Source organism: Lissotriton helveticus, chromosome 11, assembly GCF_964261635.1.
Source record: "Lissotriton helveticus chromosome 11, aLisHel1.1, whole genome shotgun sequence".
Classification (NCBI taxonomy): Eukaryota; Metazoa; Chordata; class Amphibia; order Caudata; family Salamandridae; genus Lissotriton; species Lissotriton helveticus.
The window spans coordinates 905,764,458-905,783,187 of NC_136072.1; the positions used below are offsets into that span (position 1 = coordinate 905,764,458).

The 18,730-nt window shown below is 44.2% G+C and overlaps 1 protein-coding gene across 1 annotated transcript in view; it reads left to right on the forward strand.

Moving 5' to 3' along the window:
* RBM19 (RNA binding motif protein 19) overlaps positions 1-18,730 on the forward strand; it is a 461,658-nt gene that overhangs the window by 352,635 nt on the left and 90,293 nt on the right. Inside the window, exon 24 of the mRNA XM_078667139.1 lies at positions 16,372-16,480. Within this exon, the coding sequence (XP_078523265.1) occupies positions 16,372-16,460 (89 nt within the window). The 3' untranslated portion in view covers positions 16,461-16,480. The remainder of the gene's footprint in view (positions 1-16,371; positions 16,481-18,730) is intronic.

The following is an 18,730-nucleotide window of genomic DNA, read 5'->3' on the forward strand; positions in this document are numbered from 1 at the left end:
TGAAGCAGCCACTGTACCCCCAAAACCCCCAGAAAAAGTAGTCTGTTTTAACAAAAGCAAGGTTTTCGGCAACCAGACAGTAGATACACAAGAATTGTCTTGCATTCTATTTCCTTCTTTTCAATTGTGCCCAAGTGTCCAATGTAAACCCAGCAAACCTGTCAAGCAGCATTTGACACATTTCAGCAGGATTTCAAACTGTTGTGTCAAAAAGGATGCCCACAGCTCCCGCCCTGCGTATTCTGTGAGGTTCAGAGCAGCCATCGTTGCCCATTCATGTCATCCTGTTGATTGCTCCTGCGAAGCATTTCACACTCATTCAAATGCTTATCACTGACAGGGAGAAATTGGAGAGCAAACACAAATTAGGTACCATCAACTTCAGGCAGGGACTATGTAACTTTCTAAAAGTTACTTTTCCTTAATATTTATCTAAAATCCGACTTCACAATTGAATTGAATTTTTAACAACTAATAAAATAGCTGTTTAATTTTTTCTTGCTAGACCTAGTCCTGAGTATTAATATTTTTATCTGTACTCCGGTTTGTACGAATGTAGGAAATTACAGCGCATGCTTTTACAAAGCATACCTTTGTCACACATGCCTTTCCAACGCAAGGTAAGTATACATAAGTGAAACCCCTTATTATTTTAGGAACTACATATACATTTGTATATATTTAATATTATAAATATTAAATGTTCCTTTTTGGGTGGCAGCCCAACCCTGCCCCCTTTTTTATAGCCTTACTACACTATTCTCTTACCCAACCCTAAACCCTAAAAGCACAATTTCCACCCAATACCCTTACCCACCCTAAACCCTAATAGCACTCATACACCGTATACGTGTACCCACCCCAAAACCATAAAACACCCTTACTATCATATGTTCATACCTGCTCCTAAACCCTAAAAACACGCTTACCACCCAGTTCCCTTACCCACCTCTAAACCCTGAAACCCCCTTACCACCCTATACCCATACCCACTCTTAAACCTTAAAAACACCTTTACCACCCTATGCCCCTAACCACCCCTAACCCTAAAATACCCTTACCACCCAATGTCCCTACCCACCCCTAAACCCTAAAAATACCCTTATACATCCCTAAACCCTACAAACACCCTTACCCAATACCCCTACCCACTCCATAACCCTACATTAAATTCTGCCTATCTGTCTATCTATCTGTCTATCTGTCTGTCTATCTGTCTATCTATCTATCTATCTATCTGTCTATCTATCTATCTTATCTATATATCTATCGGCCTATCTCTATGCACACACACTTACCTTAAATATATTCTCCTTTCATTGTAAAGGCATGGGTGGTAAAGGCATTGCATGGTAAAGGCATCCCGCTGTAAAGACAACATTGTAAATGCTGTCTCCCATTTTCTACATAGGACATCTAGGCTTGTCACAGTGAAAAATAGCTTTTGACTGCTTGTCACTGTAAGGACATGTTAACATGATACGTTTACATGTCCTACTTTTAAATACCATGCACCCTGCCTTATGGACTTTAAGGCCTACATAGGGGTGATTTATTAATATTTAAAAGGGAGGTTTTCACCTGTCAAATTAGTTCGTTTTGACAGTTTAAATTCAGTTTTTTACTGTTGCAAATAGGCTACAAATGTAGGTTTGAAACCATGTTTGCGCTGCCACTGTAGTGGATGACTTAGTAGGTACTGAAAGCCACTGCTGGCATTTAACCTCCAGGCCTTGGACACTTTGTACCATATACTAGGGATTAATAGGCAGGTTAAATATACCAATTAGGACTATGTCAATTTAACCATCTTTAAAGAGGGAGCACAGGTACATTATTGCTGGTTAGCAAGTGTAAAGTGCAGAGAGGTTTAAAGCCAGCAAAAATATATGGTCCAGCAAAAGGAGAAAAATCCGAAAGTATACACCTGTAGGAACTACATGCCAGCCAGCTCATACTGTTTTCTTGTTTGATATAAGACCTTTGTGGCTCTGTTCAGGTTAACCTGTAAAGAGCTTCAAAAACGCATGGTGCATTAGCGCTATATAACACTGCTAAATAAATTAAATATATTGGTTGCTACAGAGCAAGATAGAAAAATCGTTTTCCATTGCCACAGAAGTTGACATGTGACTGGGCTGATGCACCTGTTCTCTCTAGTGATATGTCCTGTGGTGTATTTTGATGTGAACCTGAGTCTTGCTGGAGTGGCACACAAACCCTTTCAGTGCATGACTTATGATAACTTTTAGTTTCTCTTTTGAATGGCTTCCTTCTTGGTAAAACGTAAGCCTAGCATGGTGTTGAGCATGAGACCACTTTACACCTCTGTAAAATTGCACGTTTCTATAAGTCAAAGTCATCCTGATTCCACTTTTGCTGGCTATCACCTGAACACGGAGATTTTCTCTTGACTGTCTTTTGTGCCTCTGTGACCTCTTGTGTGAGAAAGATAGCACAAACTAGATTTCAGTTGGCTTACATTTGTAATTGCGAAAAAAGTCAGTACTCTGGATGCTACAGACTAACCCTTTGGGAGCAGTGATGAAAGCCAAGTTTTAAAAGATAGAAGCAGTGATGAAAGATGGCTTAAATGTATCTCTCACTGCAATAATCTGCATGGGACAGAGCCTCCATCTGGTTTTGAGTACACTTCAGCAGAGCTATTGCCATGTCAGTGATATTCTATAGACACAAACCTTTGTGGCATTTCACACTTGAGGCTTCCCCCTGAAGTTACTCCGAAAGCAATCCTCAGTTCAATTTGGAGGTTCCACTGAACCTCTTTGCTTAGGTCTGAGATGCCTTATCTTGTTCTCTCCTCTTCTCAGTCCTGTGGAATCAATAAGCAGGGTGAGATGGGAGAGAAACCGAATGTAAGAGTAGAAGAAAACTGTATTTATGATGGCCTTGTTGCTTTGCTTTTGTTGGTTCCTGCAACACTCTCCTACCAACCCCCTTGGGCTTGAATAAAAACAAGACACTGATGCGCCGCTTTTGAAGTTGAACTTATCTGAACGCGTAGCGGTCTGGTTGGAAAAAAACCTGTTGTCGGCTTACTAAGAACTTAGAGTGGGCTTAAAGCTCGTCCACTGCACACCATTGGTTGGTTTTACTGTCACTCACTTCCTTGCTTCTTATTTGTTGTCTTGCATTTTCCATCTCGTTGCATCTTGTACTTATCCCTCCTGTGGAGCATAAACTTTTTAACATCCTATTGTTTTGACGGACTTGTGTCATTCTACGGCTCACTTTTTGGGAACTGCTTTTTTCTTTTTGATTAGGCTCTCCATGAGAGTTTGTATGTTCCATCTCTCTCCCTCGCCTTCGTTTGCTCCTCCAAGATGCCCCCGTGCTCAGTGTCTCTCTTTTGTGGTCTTCCCCCTCACACTCTGTTGTTCTTCCCTACTCCCTGTGTTGCTGTCACCCTTTTCCACTGCTTTCTCGCTCAATTGCTTCTCCTCCTGCCCAGCACTCCCTTGTTCTTCTCCCCTGACCATCAACTCCATTGTGTGCTTCTCGCTCTTATTGCTCTCTTCCCCACCCATGTTGCGTTGCATCTGTGCACTGCTTTCCCCACTGCCTCCGCACCTTTGCTGTCTTTTTTTTTGTTTTTGTTTTTTAAGTTTTGTGCTCTCGCGCAAAACAGTCTTCATTTTTCATTTACTGATCCAGTGGCGTCCACCATCTTGGATCAGTAAATACAAAATATGGAAAATGATGCCTTGTTATTCTGCTGTTGTGCGCCAGTGAATTGTCATAAGTCATTGTGCTTGTTTTTCAAAATACATTTTTTAACCGATGTTAAACAACATCGAAAAAAATAATTTTGCTTTCCCCTCTCTCTCTCTCTACAGCATCACGAAAAATTGTTAGCTAAGCCAGCATGTCCTTGAGGCTTTGCCAGTGCTTTTAAGAAAGGAACTGGCGAGGGCCTATACACATGCGGAACAATAGTGGAATATTATTGCTTGACAAACCCCTGCATGAATGGTGTTTGCTGAGCAATGCTGTGTTAAGCAGCTGTAGAACAACTGAGTTATCTGAAATGTATCTTTATTGTGTTGTTTTAAATAAAATGTATTGACATATAGGGATATCATATAGACAAAAGAAATTATAAGGAGTCCTTCTACAACATTCCAATGGCCTGCTGTCCTCGTCAACACCCATATAGGTAACAGAAGTACAACTGCTCATGCAGGAGCTACAGATGTATCCAATAAGAGTAAATGTAGAAAAACAATACAGATTTCTCCTATTTAAGGTCTACAGCAAGCCTTAATATCCCACAAGTTCATAAGACTGGACCTCATAAAAAATATAACAATACAAGAGAAAAAGCTTATTTCACAGTCTACGTACCTCCCAAACCAATAAATAACAATGTATTCCCCTCTCCCCCACCCCCTCCAGCCTGCTTTAGTGTTAGGCCTGTGCAACAAATAAATAGAAAAACACTTGCATTAGTCCCCGGTTGCCCTTAAATATCATGGTCATCACCTACATTTGTTTCCTCCCCAAAGTAGGAGGTGCAGAACATGCAGTCGCGGCTCCAGGTTCAAACAACTCTGGCTGCCCTCGTAATGGAAACAACATGAGCGACCAGGCTGTCGGATCATCCTCAAGTTTATCGTCCTTACATACATGACGCATCCGCACCTCCTGCATATTCGCCCACTCACAGACGTCCCTCAACCACGACGTACATGTGAAAAGACAGCCACACCTCCCGAGCTGTACTCGAGATTTTCATATACTGAAGATATTGCCCGGTGCCCATAGAGAAGGAAGCCATTGCCTACTCCTGCATGATAAAGCGCTACTCAACATACAGATCTCCCTTAAGGTTACATCCCACGTCCTTCCAACGCTGCACCGACATGGACTCGGCGATGCACAAGTAGGTCGTACTGCCCACAAAGGCATATCCGGGGCATATGGAGCTTGCTAAATGACCTGCTGGACAACACCCTCCCACCCCCAGTCGTATAATATAGGATAACAATGAGGGGACATGGAAACCAGACATCAGAAGGGCCAGCAAAGGTTTCCCACCTTGAGAGCCCAATAAGAGCTGTTTCTACCTTTATCATGGTTATGTCATATTCTGCAAACTTCCATTCTCTATCATGGGACACCCCTACTTACTTCACTAAATGGGACATCAAAACCCCTGTAAAAATATGCCAGCATTTCAAAATGTGAATCATTTTTTTCTTTAAAAAAAAGTGTATCTAAAAGAAAAAATTAAGAAACCTCCATTCGTACTCCCTCAGTAAAAATGGAAAATATTTCCTTAAATTCCTGATGTCAATAGGCGACATGTGCGTCCAGTGTGCCCTGCGCCTTACTGTGCAACTGATAGCTTTTAAGGTGTGGAGAAAAAGGGCATCGCTTTTAGTCTGGGGAGAATAGCACCCTCTTTGAAGGACTTTTGTTACAAAAAAATGTATTCAGCAAGACTTCTGGCCAGAGGTATAAATTTAAATTAGACTCTGTAGAAGTGACTTCAACCGAAAGAGAAAGGAAAAAAACATAGTTTGAATAATCAGAAAAGATTAGATTGAAATTTTAAAATCTTTACACATGTTCTAGTTTTCAAGGTGGTGGCAGCGGTACTCTGAGCTTATGAATCTTGGGAGGATACCCTTGGTGCAGAAATATTGTTACAGCTGATTAACTTTCCCCTACTGATTCCAATAGCTGGCAGGCCTAAAAAGAACTTGATCGTGACAAAAGTTATGATAGAAATGCTAATCTGAAATGAGCCTGGATAGGATGTAGATCAAGTTCCATTAAAAGCCGGTTGACGTTTAAGATTAAGGTTTGGTTGCTCATATGACAGGCCTTCATTGGTATTTAAAGTAAAAGTAACTCTTGAGAGATTACTGGGTGTGATAATAAATCACTAATAATCTATGTTAGAAGAAATATGGATACGGTAAAGGAAAGTAAGTAAGGAAATTATATTAATTGCATACAAGTGTATGTACTTAAATGCAGAGCATGACCTTTTATTCTGCTGTGCTAAAGGACATTTTAATTACTTCTGTGTAATGTAGAAATCGTCCATAAATAAATGAAAAATTAATTTGAAAACATACTCTAACCCAGGCCACCCATACTTATAGGTAGAGGGTACTGAGATATGACCAAAGTCCAGAATGTGATAATTCACCTTTGACAACATTACTTAGAAATTAAGATTTTGCATTTCCATTGGCAGGTGTCTGAATAGAGGGCCCTTACCCTCCCAAGCCGGGCATGCATGGGAGAGTGCAGGTTCTGCTCCTGAAAAGAATAGAAGTACATTATTAGAGCAGGACTGTATCCTGAAAGCTAGGCTGGGGCCCAAAGGTTAGAGGACCAGGTGCTGTGACTGGGCCGGGGTTGTGGACAGACCCAATCTGCTAGGGTCGAGTTATAGCGGTACAAAAGGGGGTGGTGATGGACGGAGCATCTTAATCAATCAAACACTCACACCCAGTGGAGAAGCGTGTGGAGAAGCGTGGCTCAATGGTTAGAGCGGCAGACCCTGATGCAGAGGTCTGGCCCGGGACCAGGGTTCAATTCCCGCCTCGGCGGCTCTTGGACCCAATCTTCCCGGACCTGATAATTCTCGCCTCGGTGCCTAGTCTAATCATGGGTCCCACTCTGTGACTCTGGGCAATAGCTTGATTAATCTCCACAACGGCCCCAAAAGCGCTGGGATGCCTGGCTGCACCTGGGGGGTGCCCAGGAGTGGACATTTCCCAGTGAAGCCAGGAAGGGTTCCTAAGCGGTATACGGACAGCGCCGGGACACCTCCGGTGGAGGTAGCTGTGCGCTTTACAAATTCCGACATTTACATTTACATTTACCCAGTCAAAAGATCTGTGTTGAATCCATCACCGTTCTTTAGCCCACTCTGCCACCCCAGTTCAGACATGGCTATATGCAAATCAGTCTGACCCTGTGCCTCATGGTAACAGTCCAGCCCGAACTGCCAAGCCATGTCTTCCCTGGACCGGAAACAAGCTTCCGAGGACCGGTTTCTGGCATTCCAGCCGTCTTCAGCCCGGCTTGCTTGAATCCAGTGGCAAAGTGAGCAAGGGACTCACGTCTGAGCATACCCTGCCACACTTATGGCTGCCAAAAACGGTACAAAAGGGGGTGGTGATGGACGGAGCATCTGAATCAATCAAACACTCACACCCAGTCAAAAGATCTGGGTTGAATCCATCACCGTTCTTTAGCCCACTCTGCCACCCCAGTTCAGACATGGCTATATGCAAATCAGTTTGACCCTGTGCCTCCTGGGAACAGTCCAGCCCGAACTGCCAAGCCATGTCTTCCCTGGACCGGAAACAAGCTTTCGAGGACCGGTTTCTGGCATTCCAGCCGTCTTCAGCCCGGCTTGCTTGAATCCAGTGGCAAAGTGAGCAAGGGACTCACGTCTGAGCATACCCTGCCACACTTATGGCGGCCAAAAGCGGTACAAAAGGGGGTGGTGATGGACGGAGCATCTGAATCAATCACACACTCACACCCAGTCAAAAGATCTGGGTTGAATCCATCACCGTTCTTTAGCCCACTCTGCCACCCCAGTTCAGACATGGCTATATGCAAATCAGTCTGACCCTGTGCCTCATGGGAACAGTCCAGCCCGAACTGCCAAGCCATGTCTTCCCTGGACCGGAAACAAGCTTCCGAGGACCGGTTTCTGGCATTCCAGCCGTCTTCAGCCCGGCTTGCTTGAATCCAGTGGCAAAGTGAGCAAGGGACTCACGTATGAGCATACCCTGCCACACTTATGGCAGCCAAAAGCGGTACAAAAGGGGGTGGTGATGGACGGAGCATCTGAATCCAACACTCACACCCAGTCAAAAGATCTGGGTTGAATCCATCACCGTTCTTGAGCCCACTCTGCCACCCCAGTTCAGACATGGCTATATGCAAATCAGTCTGACCCTGTGCCTCATGGGAACAGTCCAGCCCGAACTGCCAAGCCATGTCTTCCCTGGACCGGAAACAAGCTTCCGAGGACCGGTTTCTGGCATTCCAGCCGTCTTCAGCCCGGCTTGCTTGAATCCAGTGGCAAAGTGAGCAAGGGACTCACGTCTGAGCATACCCTGTCCCACTTATGGCGGCCAAAAGCGGTACAAAAGGGGGTGGTGATGGACGGAGCATCTGAATCAATCAAACACTCACACCCAGTCAAAAGATCTGGGTTGAATCCATCACCGTTCTTTAGCCCACTCTGCCACCCCAGTTCAGACATGGCTATATGCAAATCAGTCTGACCCTGTGCCTCATGGGAACAGTCCAGCCCGAACTGCCAAGCCATGTCTTCCCTGGACCGGAAACAAGCTTCCGAGGACCGGTTTCTGGCATTCCAGCCGTCTTCAGCCCGGCTTGCTTGAATCCAGTGGCACAGTGAGCAAGGGACTCACGTCTGAGCATACCCTGCCACACTTATGGCGGCCAAAAGCGGTACAAAAGGGGGTGGTTGGCTCAGATGGTCCGTCCATCACCACCCCCTTTTGTACCGCCAGGGTCGAGTTATAGGGCACCAGTCACGACTTACAGTGCCAGGAGGTAGTCTTGGTCCATGATGTTAGGCTCTATGCCCTTGTTGGTTATCTTCCACTTGTCAGGCTTAGATTATTGGTGGGGACTGTCATGACACCTGCACACACATTAAATTGTTGCCTCATCACCTAATAACTATCACCTCAGAATAATTGATGGAGACTTTATGGCAGTATGCCTTCTGGTAGGGATGAACTGGCCTGTTAATGAGCTTCTGGCCTTCAACTAAGAGTGCGATACATGAATGAATATTGCACTGGAGGCTTAACACACTGGCTACGCTATTGCTTTCTAGTGTCGGTATTGTTTATCATACATGTTGTCAAACTGGAACTTATGAAGTATGGTATCCAGATAACTTTGCACAGGTATCTCGTCCTGAGAGGGTACATGATGGAGGGTGTTCTGGGCCCATATCCAGAATGGAGGAATTTTACTTTTGCAGAAAACATAATTTGTCCCTACTCATAACATGTAGACTATGACATATGCCCACTTCTGTGCAGGTTAGATCCAGAACTCGTCCTAAATAAGTCTCATTGGTGGGGAGTGTGGGTGGGGGGGCATATTGCAATGGTACAAAATTAGGCTGCATTATCTTTCCGAGCCTGTTCAGTGCCAGGTAAGCTCTATCGGAGGAAATGTGTTCACACGGCCAAGGTTTCACACGTGCCTTGACCCTTCCCCCACATTGAATCATTTTGGTCTGACAGCACTCAGAATATCTCTCACAGATTGATGTAGCCGTGGGCTCCCTGAAGTGCCTCTGGAGGGGGTACGAGACATCTGGATGAAGTGCGTGTGGTTAAAAAGCTGGCCTCCTAACCTGCTGTTGCTGCGCGGAGGGCGACTCACCAGAAATGGCTGGGCACGAGCCACCTGTTCGGCTCTGCTGCTCTGATTGCCTTGGAGGCTGGTAGATGGTGAATGTGCATAGCTGGTAAATACCTAAAAGGAAATTGACATTTTATATTCAAGGGGACAACCAAGTGCGTTTAATGATAAGATGTTAGTCCTTCAGTCTGCGAATTGTTTAATGAATGTTTGGAAAGTGGAATCTGCTTGTCGACACACTTTACGCCATATTGGATGTGTCTCTTGTTGCTATCCTGCGTCTTTCACATAGTGCATGTCTCCACTCTTGAATGTTCTGTGTGTTTGTTTTTCTCATTACTGTTGATTTTTGTGCTGCTATGAATTTTTTGTGAACCAGCCTATTTATTGACCTGCTAGGGACAGGATGGGGACCAGTAGAATGAGGACTAGTAGAATGAAAATGGCAAATGCGATGAAGTGCACACTTTCAACCCGTTGCAGTAGAAAGGAGACTGGCAGTCTAAAATTGTAGGGTGTCCCAACTGCCTTACTCTCTATCCCCTGCTCCAATTAAAGGTCAGGAGAATGTACCTATTCCATAAGTGACTCCACTGTTCTCTGTACCGTCGGGTAAGTATTGCGAAGACCTGACACCGGTGGATATAGCACCGGAGGGGTTCTTGCAGCTAGATTGAACATCGTCTAGTTTGCGTGAGACCCACTTTGGTGAGCTGAGTTAGAAACGGACAGCCTGATGCACCGCAGGAAGTCATGGGGAGAAGAGTTGGTTGTTGGGAAAAGATGGCAGCTCCATGAGTAGCCTTTTATTCAATGTCTTTCAGTGAATTTAAGAGAAACCTTGCAGCGGAGCAGGTAATATCCCTGCCGATGTGCAACTATTCTAGGGAATGCATGAACAAAGTCCTGGCGACATGTTGAATACATTAACTGTAAATCAGTGGCAAAACTTGAGGAAAGTTCATTGGAGTAATAGTACCAAGCAATCAATATTAACATAGAAACTGCGTAGTCTGGAGTGAGGGGTTGATGAGAGAGATGTTAGCAACGTTGGCAGTAGTAGCATTAGGAGTAGTAGTAGATAACCAGATTTGATGGGCATGGCAGTTTCAGTCCTTAGTAAATGGTATACTTCTTAAGTGTAAAGCTTCATTAGGGTAGTGGAGCTATGTATGTTGGACTGACATTAATGATGAGGTCTTACTGTAGCATTTTTAGGAGGACGTCTCCAAAGACAAGTTAGGAGTAGCTGCCTGACCTTCGTAAAAGGCTGTTGATGCACGGGTGTTCGCTGGGCACTCGTGTTTGCCCTCCTGTAAGTTGATTGTTATGCCTGTGATTGAATTTTCCTGTGGAGCCTGTACTTCATGTGGTGATTTTATCTTTGATTCTTTCTACCTTTCTTTTTTCTCTTTTCTTCCTTTTTACCTTAATCCACGCATGTTTCTTTCCTTGCTTCACTCTTGTCTCCCGTCCCTTAGTTTTCCCTGTCCTTTTTCACAATTTCTATTTTCTTTTTCTCTTTCTTTCTCCATTTTCTCTTTGTGTTTCTTGCACTTCTTTTCTTCCGCTTTAATTTTTTTAATTTTTCCCTTGGCCTTTCCATTTTTATTAACTTTGCCGGTTTCTCTCTTTCTTAATTATTTTTGCCTTCAGCTCTACCTAAAGTATTTGTTCTAATTTTATTCATTCTATAACCTTTTACTTTCTACTGTTTGTTAGCGGCAACATAATTTTTTCTTTTCCTCCATTTTTTCCTTTCTAATTCTTATTTCTGTCTTTCATACATTTCCACAGTACATATGTTGTATCTCACTTCTTTTTCTCTCACTTCTTTTTCTTTCTTTTCTGTTGTTACTCCTTGCTTATATAATACACTTCTTTCCGTGCGAGCTGGTGAAGGGCGCAGTGAGGCTTTATGTGAAGTATATTGCGCAGTGTCTCTAATGCTAAAGTATCTATTAATATGTTTTCGTGCCTCAGCTGGGAAGGTTGCAGTCGCTTGCTGAGCGCCCCCGGGTTACCTGGCTTTGGATGTTACCTCCTTCGCCATGCGTGCGCGCAGAGGCGGGTCAGGAAATTGCCCCCCTGCCTACATCCCCCCGTGGACACCCCTGGCTCCATCTCCTCCCGACAAAATGTGTGCCACTCCTGCCGAAATTCCACTTCTGTCAGTTAAGGCCTCGATCGATGGGGGAATAGCCGCGCCGGCCTTCTCAGCTGCTTCCCGGTGCCGGGCCTGGCAGGACGCCGTCCGCCCTGCTGCTCGCAGCCAGCAGGAGTGTTTGTGGAGCTGAGAGAACACATGTCAATAGTAATTTAGCTACATTGGGAGCAGGTACCCACTTTGCACGGACGGCAGGCCCCAGGGGAAGCACGGGTTCCTGTCTGCATCTTAGTGTGGCCGTGTGCCTTCAAGTGGAATTCTTCATCGCCTGCATTTATTTAATGTGAGCCCACGGCTGACCTTGTTTGTGCATACATGGTCCACTCCGTATCATTTACATGCACAGACCTCCCTTGTATGCCTGTCTCGTGCTCATGTTTATTAGACTCCCTCTGCGCGTTTCTGATGTCTCTAGTCCTAGTGCTTTATATGACTGTTTTAGTGTATTTGTGTATGCCCTCCGCCCTCTATCACTTTTGCTTGTGTTGTATCATTCCCTTTTTGAATGCATACATTCCCTTCATTGCTGTTTCTTCTATATAATAACCATGCACTCTACACGCGCCCACGAACCTGTTACAAATCAAAGTGCTTCACAACTTTTTTCGGGTATGACGCGCTATATCAGTAAATCCGTCTGGCCACGCCAGAAAACGCTTTACACTTCGCAAGGTGTATGAAAGAATAAATAAATACAGTACAATGCCCTATTTGTATGTCTACAACAAGGGGTGGTGAGGGACAGAGTCTCTGAATTAAGCAGAATACTCTCACCCAGTCAAGAGATCAGGGCTAGATCCAACACCGTTTTTTAGCTCATTGCACCATCCCAGTTTCAGAACCTGGCTGTATGCAAATTAGTCTGTTCCTGTCCCAGTGCATGATGGGAACAGGGCAAACCAAACTACAAAAGCCAATTCTTACACTGGGAAGGAAACAAGCTTCCGGGGACCGGTTTCTGGCATTACAGCCGTCTTCGGCCCGGCTTGCTTGAATCCTGGAAGCTTGTTTCCTTCCCAGTGTAAGAATTGGCTTTTGTAGTCTGGTCTGCCCTGTTCCCATGATGCACTGGGCCAGGGACAGACTAATTTGCATACAGCCAGGTTCTGAAACTGGGATGGTGCAATGAGCTAAAAAACGGTGTTGGATCTAGCCCTGATCTCTTGACTGGGTGAGAGTACTCTGCTTAATTCAGAGACTCTGTCCATCACCACCCCTTGTTGTAAATAATTTTGTCCACCCTAAGCGTGGAAGGGTATACTCAGATGTGAGTCCCTTGCTCATTGCACCATCAGGATTCAAGCAAGCCGGGCCGAAGACGGCTGGAATGCCAGAAACCGGTCCCCGGAAGCTTGTTTGCTTCCCAGTGTAAGAATTGGCTTTTGTAGTCTGGTCTGCCCTGTTCCCATGATGCACTGGGCCAGGGACAGACTAATTTGCATACAGCCAGGTTCTGAAACTGGGATGGTGCAATGAGCTAAAAAACGGTGTTGGATCTAGCCCTGATCTCTTGACTGGGTGAGAGTACTCTGCTTAATTCAGAGACTCTGTCCATCACCACCCCTTGTTGTAAAAAACTATTTGTATGTCTGACACTGCGTTCTCTTTTATTTTTCTGTATCCCCTCAGCTAACTGTTTTTTTTTCATTTTCATGTTTGTCTTTCTCGGTCTCATGTATGTTCGATTATCTCTCCTGTATGTTTCAGTGCCTTCCATTGCTTGTGTCATTTATATGCTTAGTTAGATGTCTTCCACTGTCTATAGAGCGCGTTTATAGGCCCGCCGACGCCTCTCTCTTTTATGTTTATATGTGCTCTGCAGCCTGAGTGAAATCCAGTGCATAGCCACCAAGATGGGGAAAGTCCAGCCTCTGACACGCTTCTTGATAGTATTGCAAGTTCTTATCAGATGAGCTGGAAAAGAGCTAAGGACTCTGGTAGGGGAATAATAGTGAAGTTTCTGTTGAAGAAAATGAGTCCTTGGCAAGTGAGGCAAGAGAGACCGAAGCCTTTCAGAGGCTGCTTTCGGCCATGGGGAAACAGTGCAGGAAAAGAAGAAGTTGGTGACGTGTGCAAGAGCCCTTGAAAGTAGCCTAGTGAGAGAGTTTTGGATGGTTTTGGAGCTGTTGAAGTAGAAATTTTGGGAGGTCAATGTACAGAGAATTGTAATAATCAAGTTAGCCCAAAATGAAGGCCTGAGCGGTCCTTTTCATACAGCCCGTAGGAAGAAATGCTAGGATTTTCATGAAAAATCAAAAGCCATACCCGGAAGAAGGATGGAGAAATGTTGTGAATCTGTTGGACGAAGAATAACTTGTACCTAAAATAACACATTTATTTGTAGCTGCTGAGACTCGGTTAAGAGTGCTCCCTAGCTCCTGAGGCCATAGTTCGGAAACGGAGATGGAGGGTAGGCTTCCTGGAATGATGGCCTCTGTTTTGTCTCCATTTAGCTTTAGACAGACTGCATCCAGGATGTTTCCGCAGGGAGGGAGCCTAGAAAGTTTTCTTGAGAGTACCCAGATCACACTTAAAAGGAAGATAAGCTGTGTGTCAACAGCATCAGGCATCAAAGAAAAGCCGAAGTCTTGGATAATGGCAGCCTAGGGGAGGCATAGAAATTGGACAACGTAGGACTGAGAGAGGATTCTTGAGGGATCCCACTAATCATAGATTTAGACGCAGAATAAAAAGAGGACAAGAAGACTGCTTGCATCCTCCCTGTGAGGGAGGAAGGCAAGCCAGAGTGCGAGCAAGCTTAGCTTCTGAGGCAAACCTGTTTACTGTCCCTTTTTCAAGGTAGAGCACTGGCTGGACCTTATTAACCTCTACAGGTACACGTATTGAGATGTGGCTTTCTATCCCACATCATCTCTTGAATACTCCTTGAACTGCTCTGCCTAGCTAAATTTATGGGCAAGTGCTATAGGGGTATACTTTGTGTTCAGTTTTGGGCCCCATAGTAAGGAGGTAAGAAGATAAAAGAGATCAAAAAGAATTTGATAACATTGGAGCCAAGTAACCCATTTGCTCTGTGCCTCCCCTTCATGTATGTATGCCACTCAGTGCCCCTCTTTTATATGTTCAGACACATTCATTTGCCCGATTCTTTTATACATTTACATGCCCAGCCTGCCTTATTTATGTGCTTACCTGCCTCCCACTATCTCTTTCTCTGTGTGTGTTTACAGCATTACTGCTGAGCGTCTGTGATTTTGCAAAGGGATAAAGCCTGTCTCTTGTTTGTAGTGTCACATCTCTTTTGTCCCTTGGATATGTCAGTAGGTCCTCCCTTGTCTCCTATATCTATAATGCCTGATCTGTCAGGCTTTTCTTTGTTTGCGAAACCTCCAGTTTATCTTTCTCTTTTAAATCTTTATAGGCACTTCCTGTCATTTCTGCATTGTGTTTGTGGGCCTAAATTGTGTCTTACTTCCTTTAGTTATTGAAACTCCGTTATTTGTTTTCATGTTCCATGGTTCACCTCTGTGGACTTGTGTTTTATTTCAAAATGCATTCTCTCTAGGGTAGGTTATTGGGTTTTGCAGCAATAGAACATGCCTGCTGATGCTCTTGAGGGAGATATCAGGATTCACCCTTATCCCAGTGACTCTAAAACCCTTACAAGCCCCACCCTCTCTGATTGAATGCTGCTTATGCATACATCGTCCTCCTGCGCTCCAACTAAACCTTAACATACACTGCATTTCATTTTTACCTACCGCCGGAAATGGGTCTCAACAACGAACCTCCACGAAGAGCTACTCCCTTTGCTCTTGTGCTTTTGGGTGGAATAATTACAGTACTACGATTAAGAGGAAAATGAAGGAAGCATGATTTGATGAATCCAAGGATGCTGGCCTAGGTTTGCCACATAATCTTGGCTCAGTCTCGGTTCTTACTGTGACTTTGGGGCCTGTTTTGCTTCCGATGATTTCTGTAAGCTACATCTTCCAGGCCTTGTTAGGATAGCCAGTTTAGGAATGCGGTGGTAGGGGTTATTTGGCCTCTGCCCTCAATGCTGAATTTATCTGGTACTACTTACACTTCTTGTGTTTATCCAACTTTGGTTATGATTCTTATGTTTGGTAGAGTTTGATTGTGTTTCTTCTAAATGTCCATGTTTCACACGTGTCATTTGTTTACTCACTTTTGAGACTGCATTCTGTAAGTCTGAGTTTGTGGATATGGCACATTGTAATTAAAATGGCTTTCTTCTGGAGTTAATGCCTCCACTTATTTTTTCAAATTTCATATATCATGTTATGATAATGTTCCACTTTATCTTCCACTTTATGACTTCAATTAGAAACCAGTGCTCTTTTTTTTAATATAAAATTGTATTTTGAGTGATGTTTGCCTGCCAGATATTTGAAATACCCGGTAAAATTACAACATTTAGTAACAGTGAGCTTCAGTCTGCAGTTCAAATAGTTTAACTCTTTTGGAGACCATGTTGTCTTATCATGATTGTTACTAATAATGGTATACATAGAATAATCTGTATTCATTTCACACCTTGACTCCTCTTGAGCTTGACCAGTCCTCTGTCTTTCAATATAGCAGATGTTACAATCTCTGAGACCTAGTTTATTATTTTCTTTGTAGAATCACTTGTCACGCACACATGATATTTGATCTTAGATATCATCTCATGAAAATGAGTATGTGAAATACCTGAATTAACAAATGAGCAATATGATGTGCTTTGAGATCTGTCAATATCATATATTATTTGTCTTCCCTTTGCTCCCCATCCTGTTTCTTCCATTTCACTCTCCCCTTTGGATGAAAAGACGCCCCAAAGAAGTCCAAGCATAGTGGAAAGTTGGATGACCTGCTAGAGAAAATAACCAAGGAGAAAAATGAGGACGAGGATGAGTAGCCGTAGGGTCTCTTCACAAGGTAGGTGGTGCACTGTACCTTGGGGGAATTACTTTCTTCATCCTCTGTACTGCATGTTGGTTCTGAGTCATCATGTCTCACACATATTCTTGAAAGGCAAAAGAACTGAAGAATGTGGCCATATCTTATTGTATACTACACGCCCTGCTGCTGCTTTACAGTATGTGCTCTTCATCAGTAAGGATTGAGTGCCAACCTGCTGTAATGCCGCTTATTGTGAAGTTGACACTACACAGCAATGTGAAACACAGTACGCAAAATACCCTTAGAGCTAGCCACGCAACATGTTTAGACATGTCGTTCCTTGCTGGGAAGGTGACCTACTGAGGGATTTATGGCCAAAGGACTTGTAAACTAAGGAAATGAATATGGCAGACACAGCCAGCTGGATCTGGATTTGTCTGGTCCAGAAGTCACTGGGAGAGGTTATGTTTGGAGATATTCAAGATGAAACACATGGAAAGGATTGTAGATATGCACAATACCTGTGCATTTCCGCTCCTTACTTTGTAGAATTCTAATTGAATTTAGACTGAAGTGGTAATGATAATTCCCATAGGCGTCTATGGGTTTTGTTTATCAGGTGCTACTTCTCTGTTGTAAAGGTGTACCAATATCAGGCTTTATTATCGGTTGCGGTGATCTCTACCTTATCAAGGCATTTCTAGTCAAATATGGACCATTTAGAACATCTCTGTACCTAATGCCCCATATATTACACTACCTTCTTTGGGACACCCTGTCATATGAAGAAGTACACCCATATGACAGTGGCAACAGCCACCACACCCTTCTCATGACTGCAGACTAACCTCAGTTTTTAGGTTTGAAACCCTCTTGCATACAGTGCTTCCCTAAATAATGTACTTTGTAACCACTTTGCACAGCAGTTGCCTTCACATATCTGCAGCAACTACACTGCTGAACAAACCACACCTCCACCATATGCAATCCTTATATTCCCCTTCACACAAACGTACCTGACTCATTCTACGTCTGCCCTACAAAATTCTTCAGCACACAATAAGTCTGTTTCCGCCTTAGCACAGCAAACAACCTGCAACAGACACTACGTCCTAACCCATATATCTCAACATTTCATTACTCATGTTGGACTTGGCCCTTTTGTAGTGTCATCCCAGAACTTTTTGCCTTCCTTCGATATTTTTTCTGACCTGTTGTTGGAGGTTTTATGAGACTGAGCTCTTATCTCAGCTAATAAGTGCTGAAGTGCATGTGCTCTCTTGTAAACTTGGTAAGATTGGTCTACATCTGTTTGGCATATTTAATTTACCTGTAAATCCCTTGTACAGTGTTATCCCATATACCCAGGGCCAGTAAATTATATGCTACTGATGGGCTTGCAGCGCTGCCTGTGTCACTTACCAAAGTAGCCTTTCAAACCTGTCTCAGTCCTCTGTCACTGCAGAGTTTGCTTGCGCAGTTTACTGCCGCCGTGATGTGGCATATAATGTGGTTGCCAGGTCTGCAACTCCCCTTTTACTAAATATAAGCCGGCCCTAAGGTAGACCCTAGCTAGCCCTATGGGCAGTGTGCTCTGTAGGTAAAAGGTAGGACATGTGTATTAACTGTGTGGCATGTCCTGGTAGTGCCAAACTGCCTATTTGGTTTCTCACTGCTGTGAGGCTGCCTTCTCATGAGGTTGCATTGGGATTCCCTGATATGTGTTTCAGTGGTAATTCCTGACATGAGAGGGGTGGCGTGACCATGCTTGGTATGGTTGGAATAGTAGTGACAAATCCTGCTTATTGGTGAAAGCAGATTTACTATTACTATTTCAGAAATGCCACTTTTAGAAGTGGGCATTTGTGTGTGCTATGTGTCTTTGTGCCTTGCCTGGATGTATATTGACCATCTGGGTCTAACTGACAGGGGAGAGGGGATGTGCATTCACTTCAGCCAGTCCCTGGGGGGGATTGAGGTGTGTCCTGCCCTACCTGGATGACTCAGCGCTAGGCTAAATGGACATTGGCTGAATTTAGAGTCCCAGGAGTAGTTCCCCCTTACACCTGAATAGACCTGGTCTGCATTTGGAGTGATGAGGCGAGTAGCACCTGCACCTGAATAGGGCTGTGCCTACCTTCCACAACGCTGGCTCTGCCCCCCCCCACCCCACCCCCCCGGTGCTGTGTCCGGGGCCAAGGATTGCACTGTGAATGGGGGGTGCTGTGCACTTGTAAATGTATTTTAAAGTGCCTGCAGAGCAAAGACACATGGACTATAAGTAAA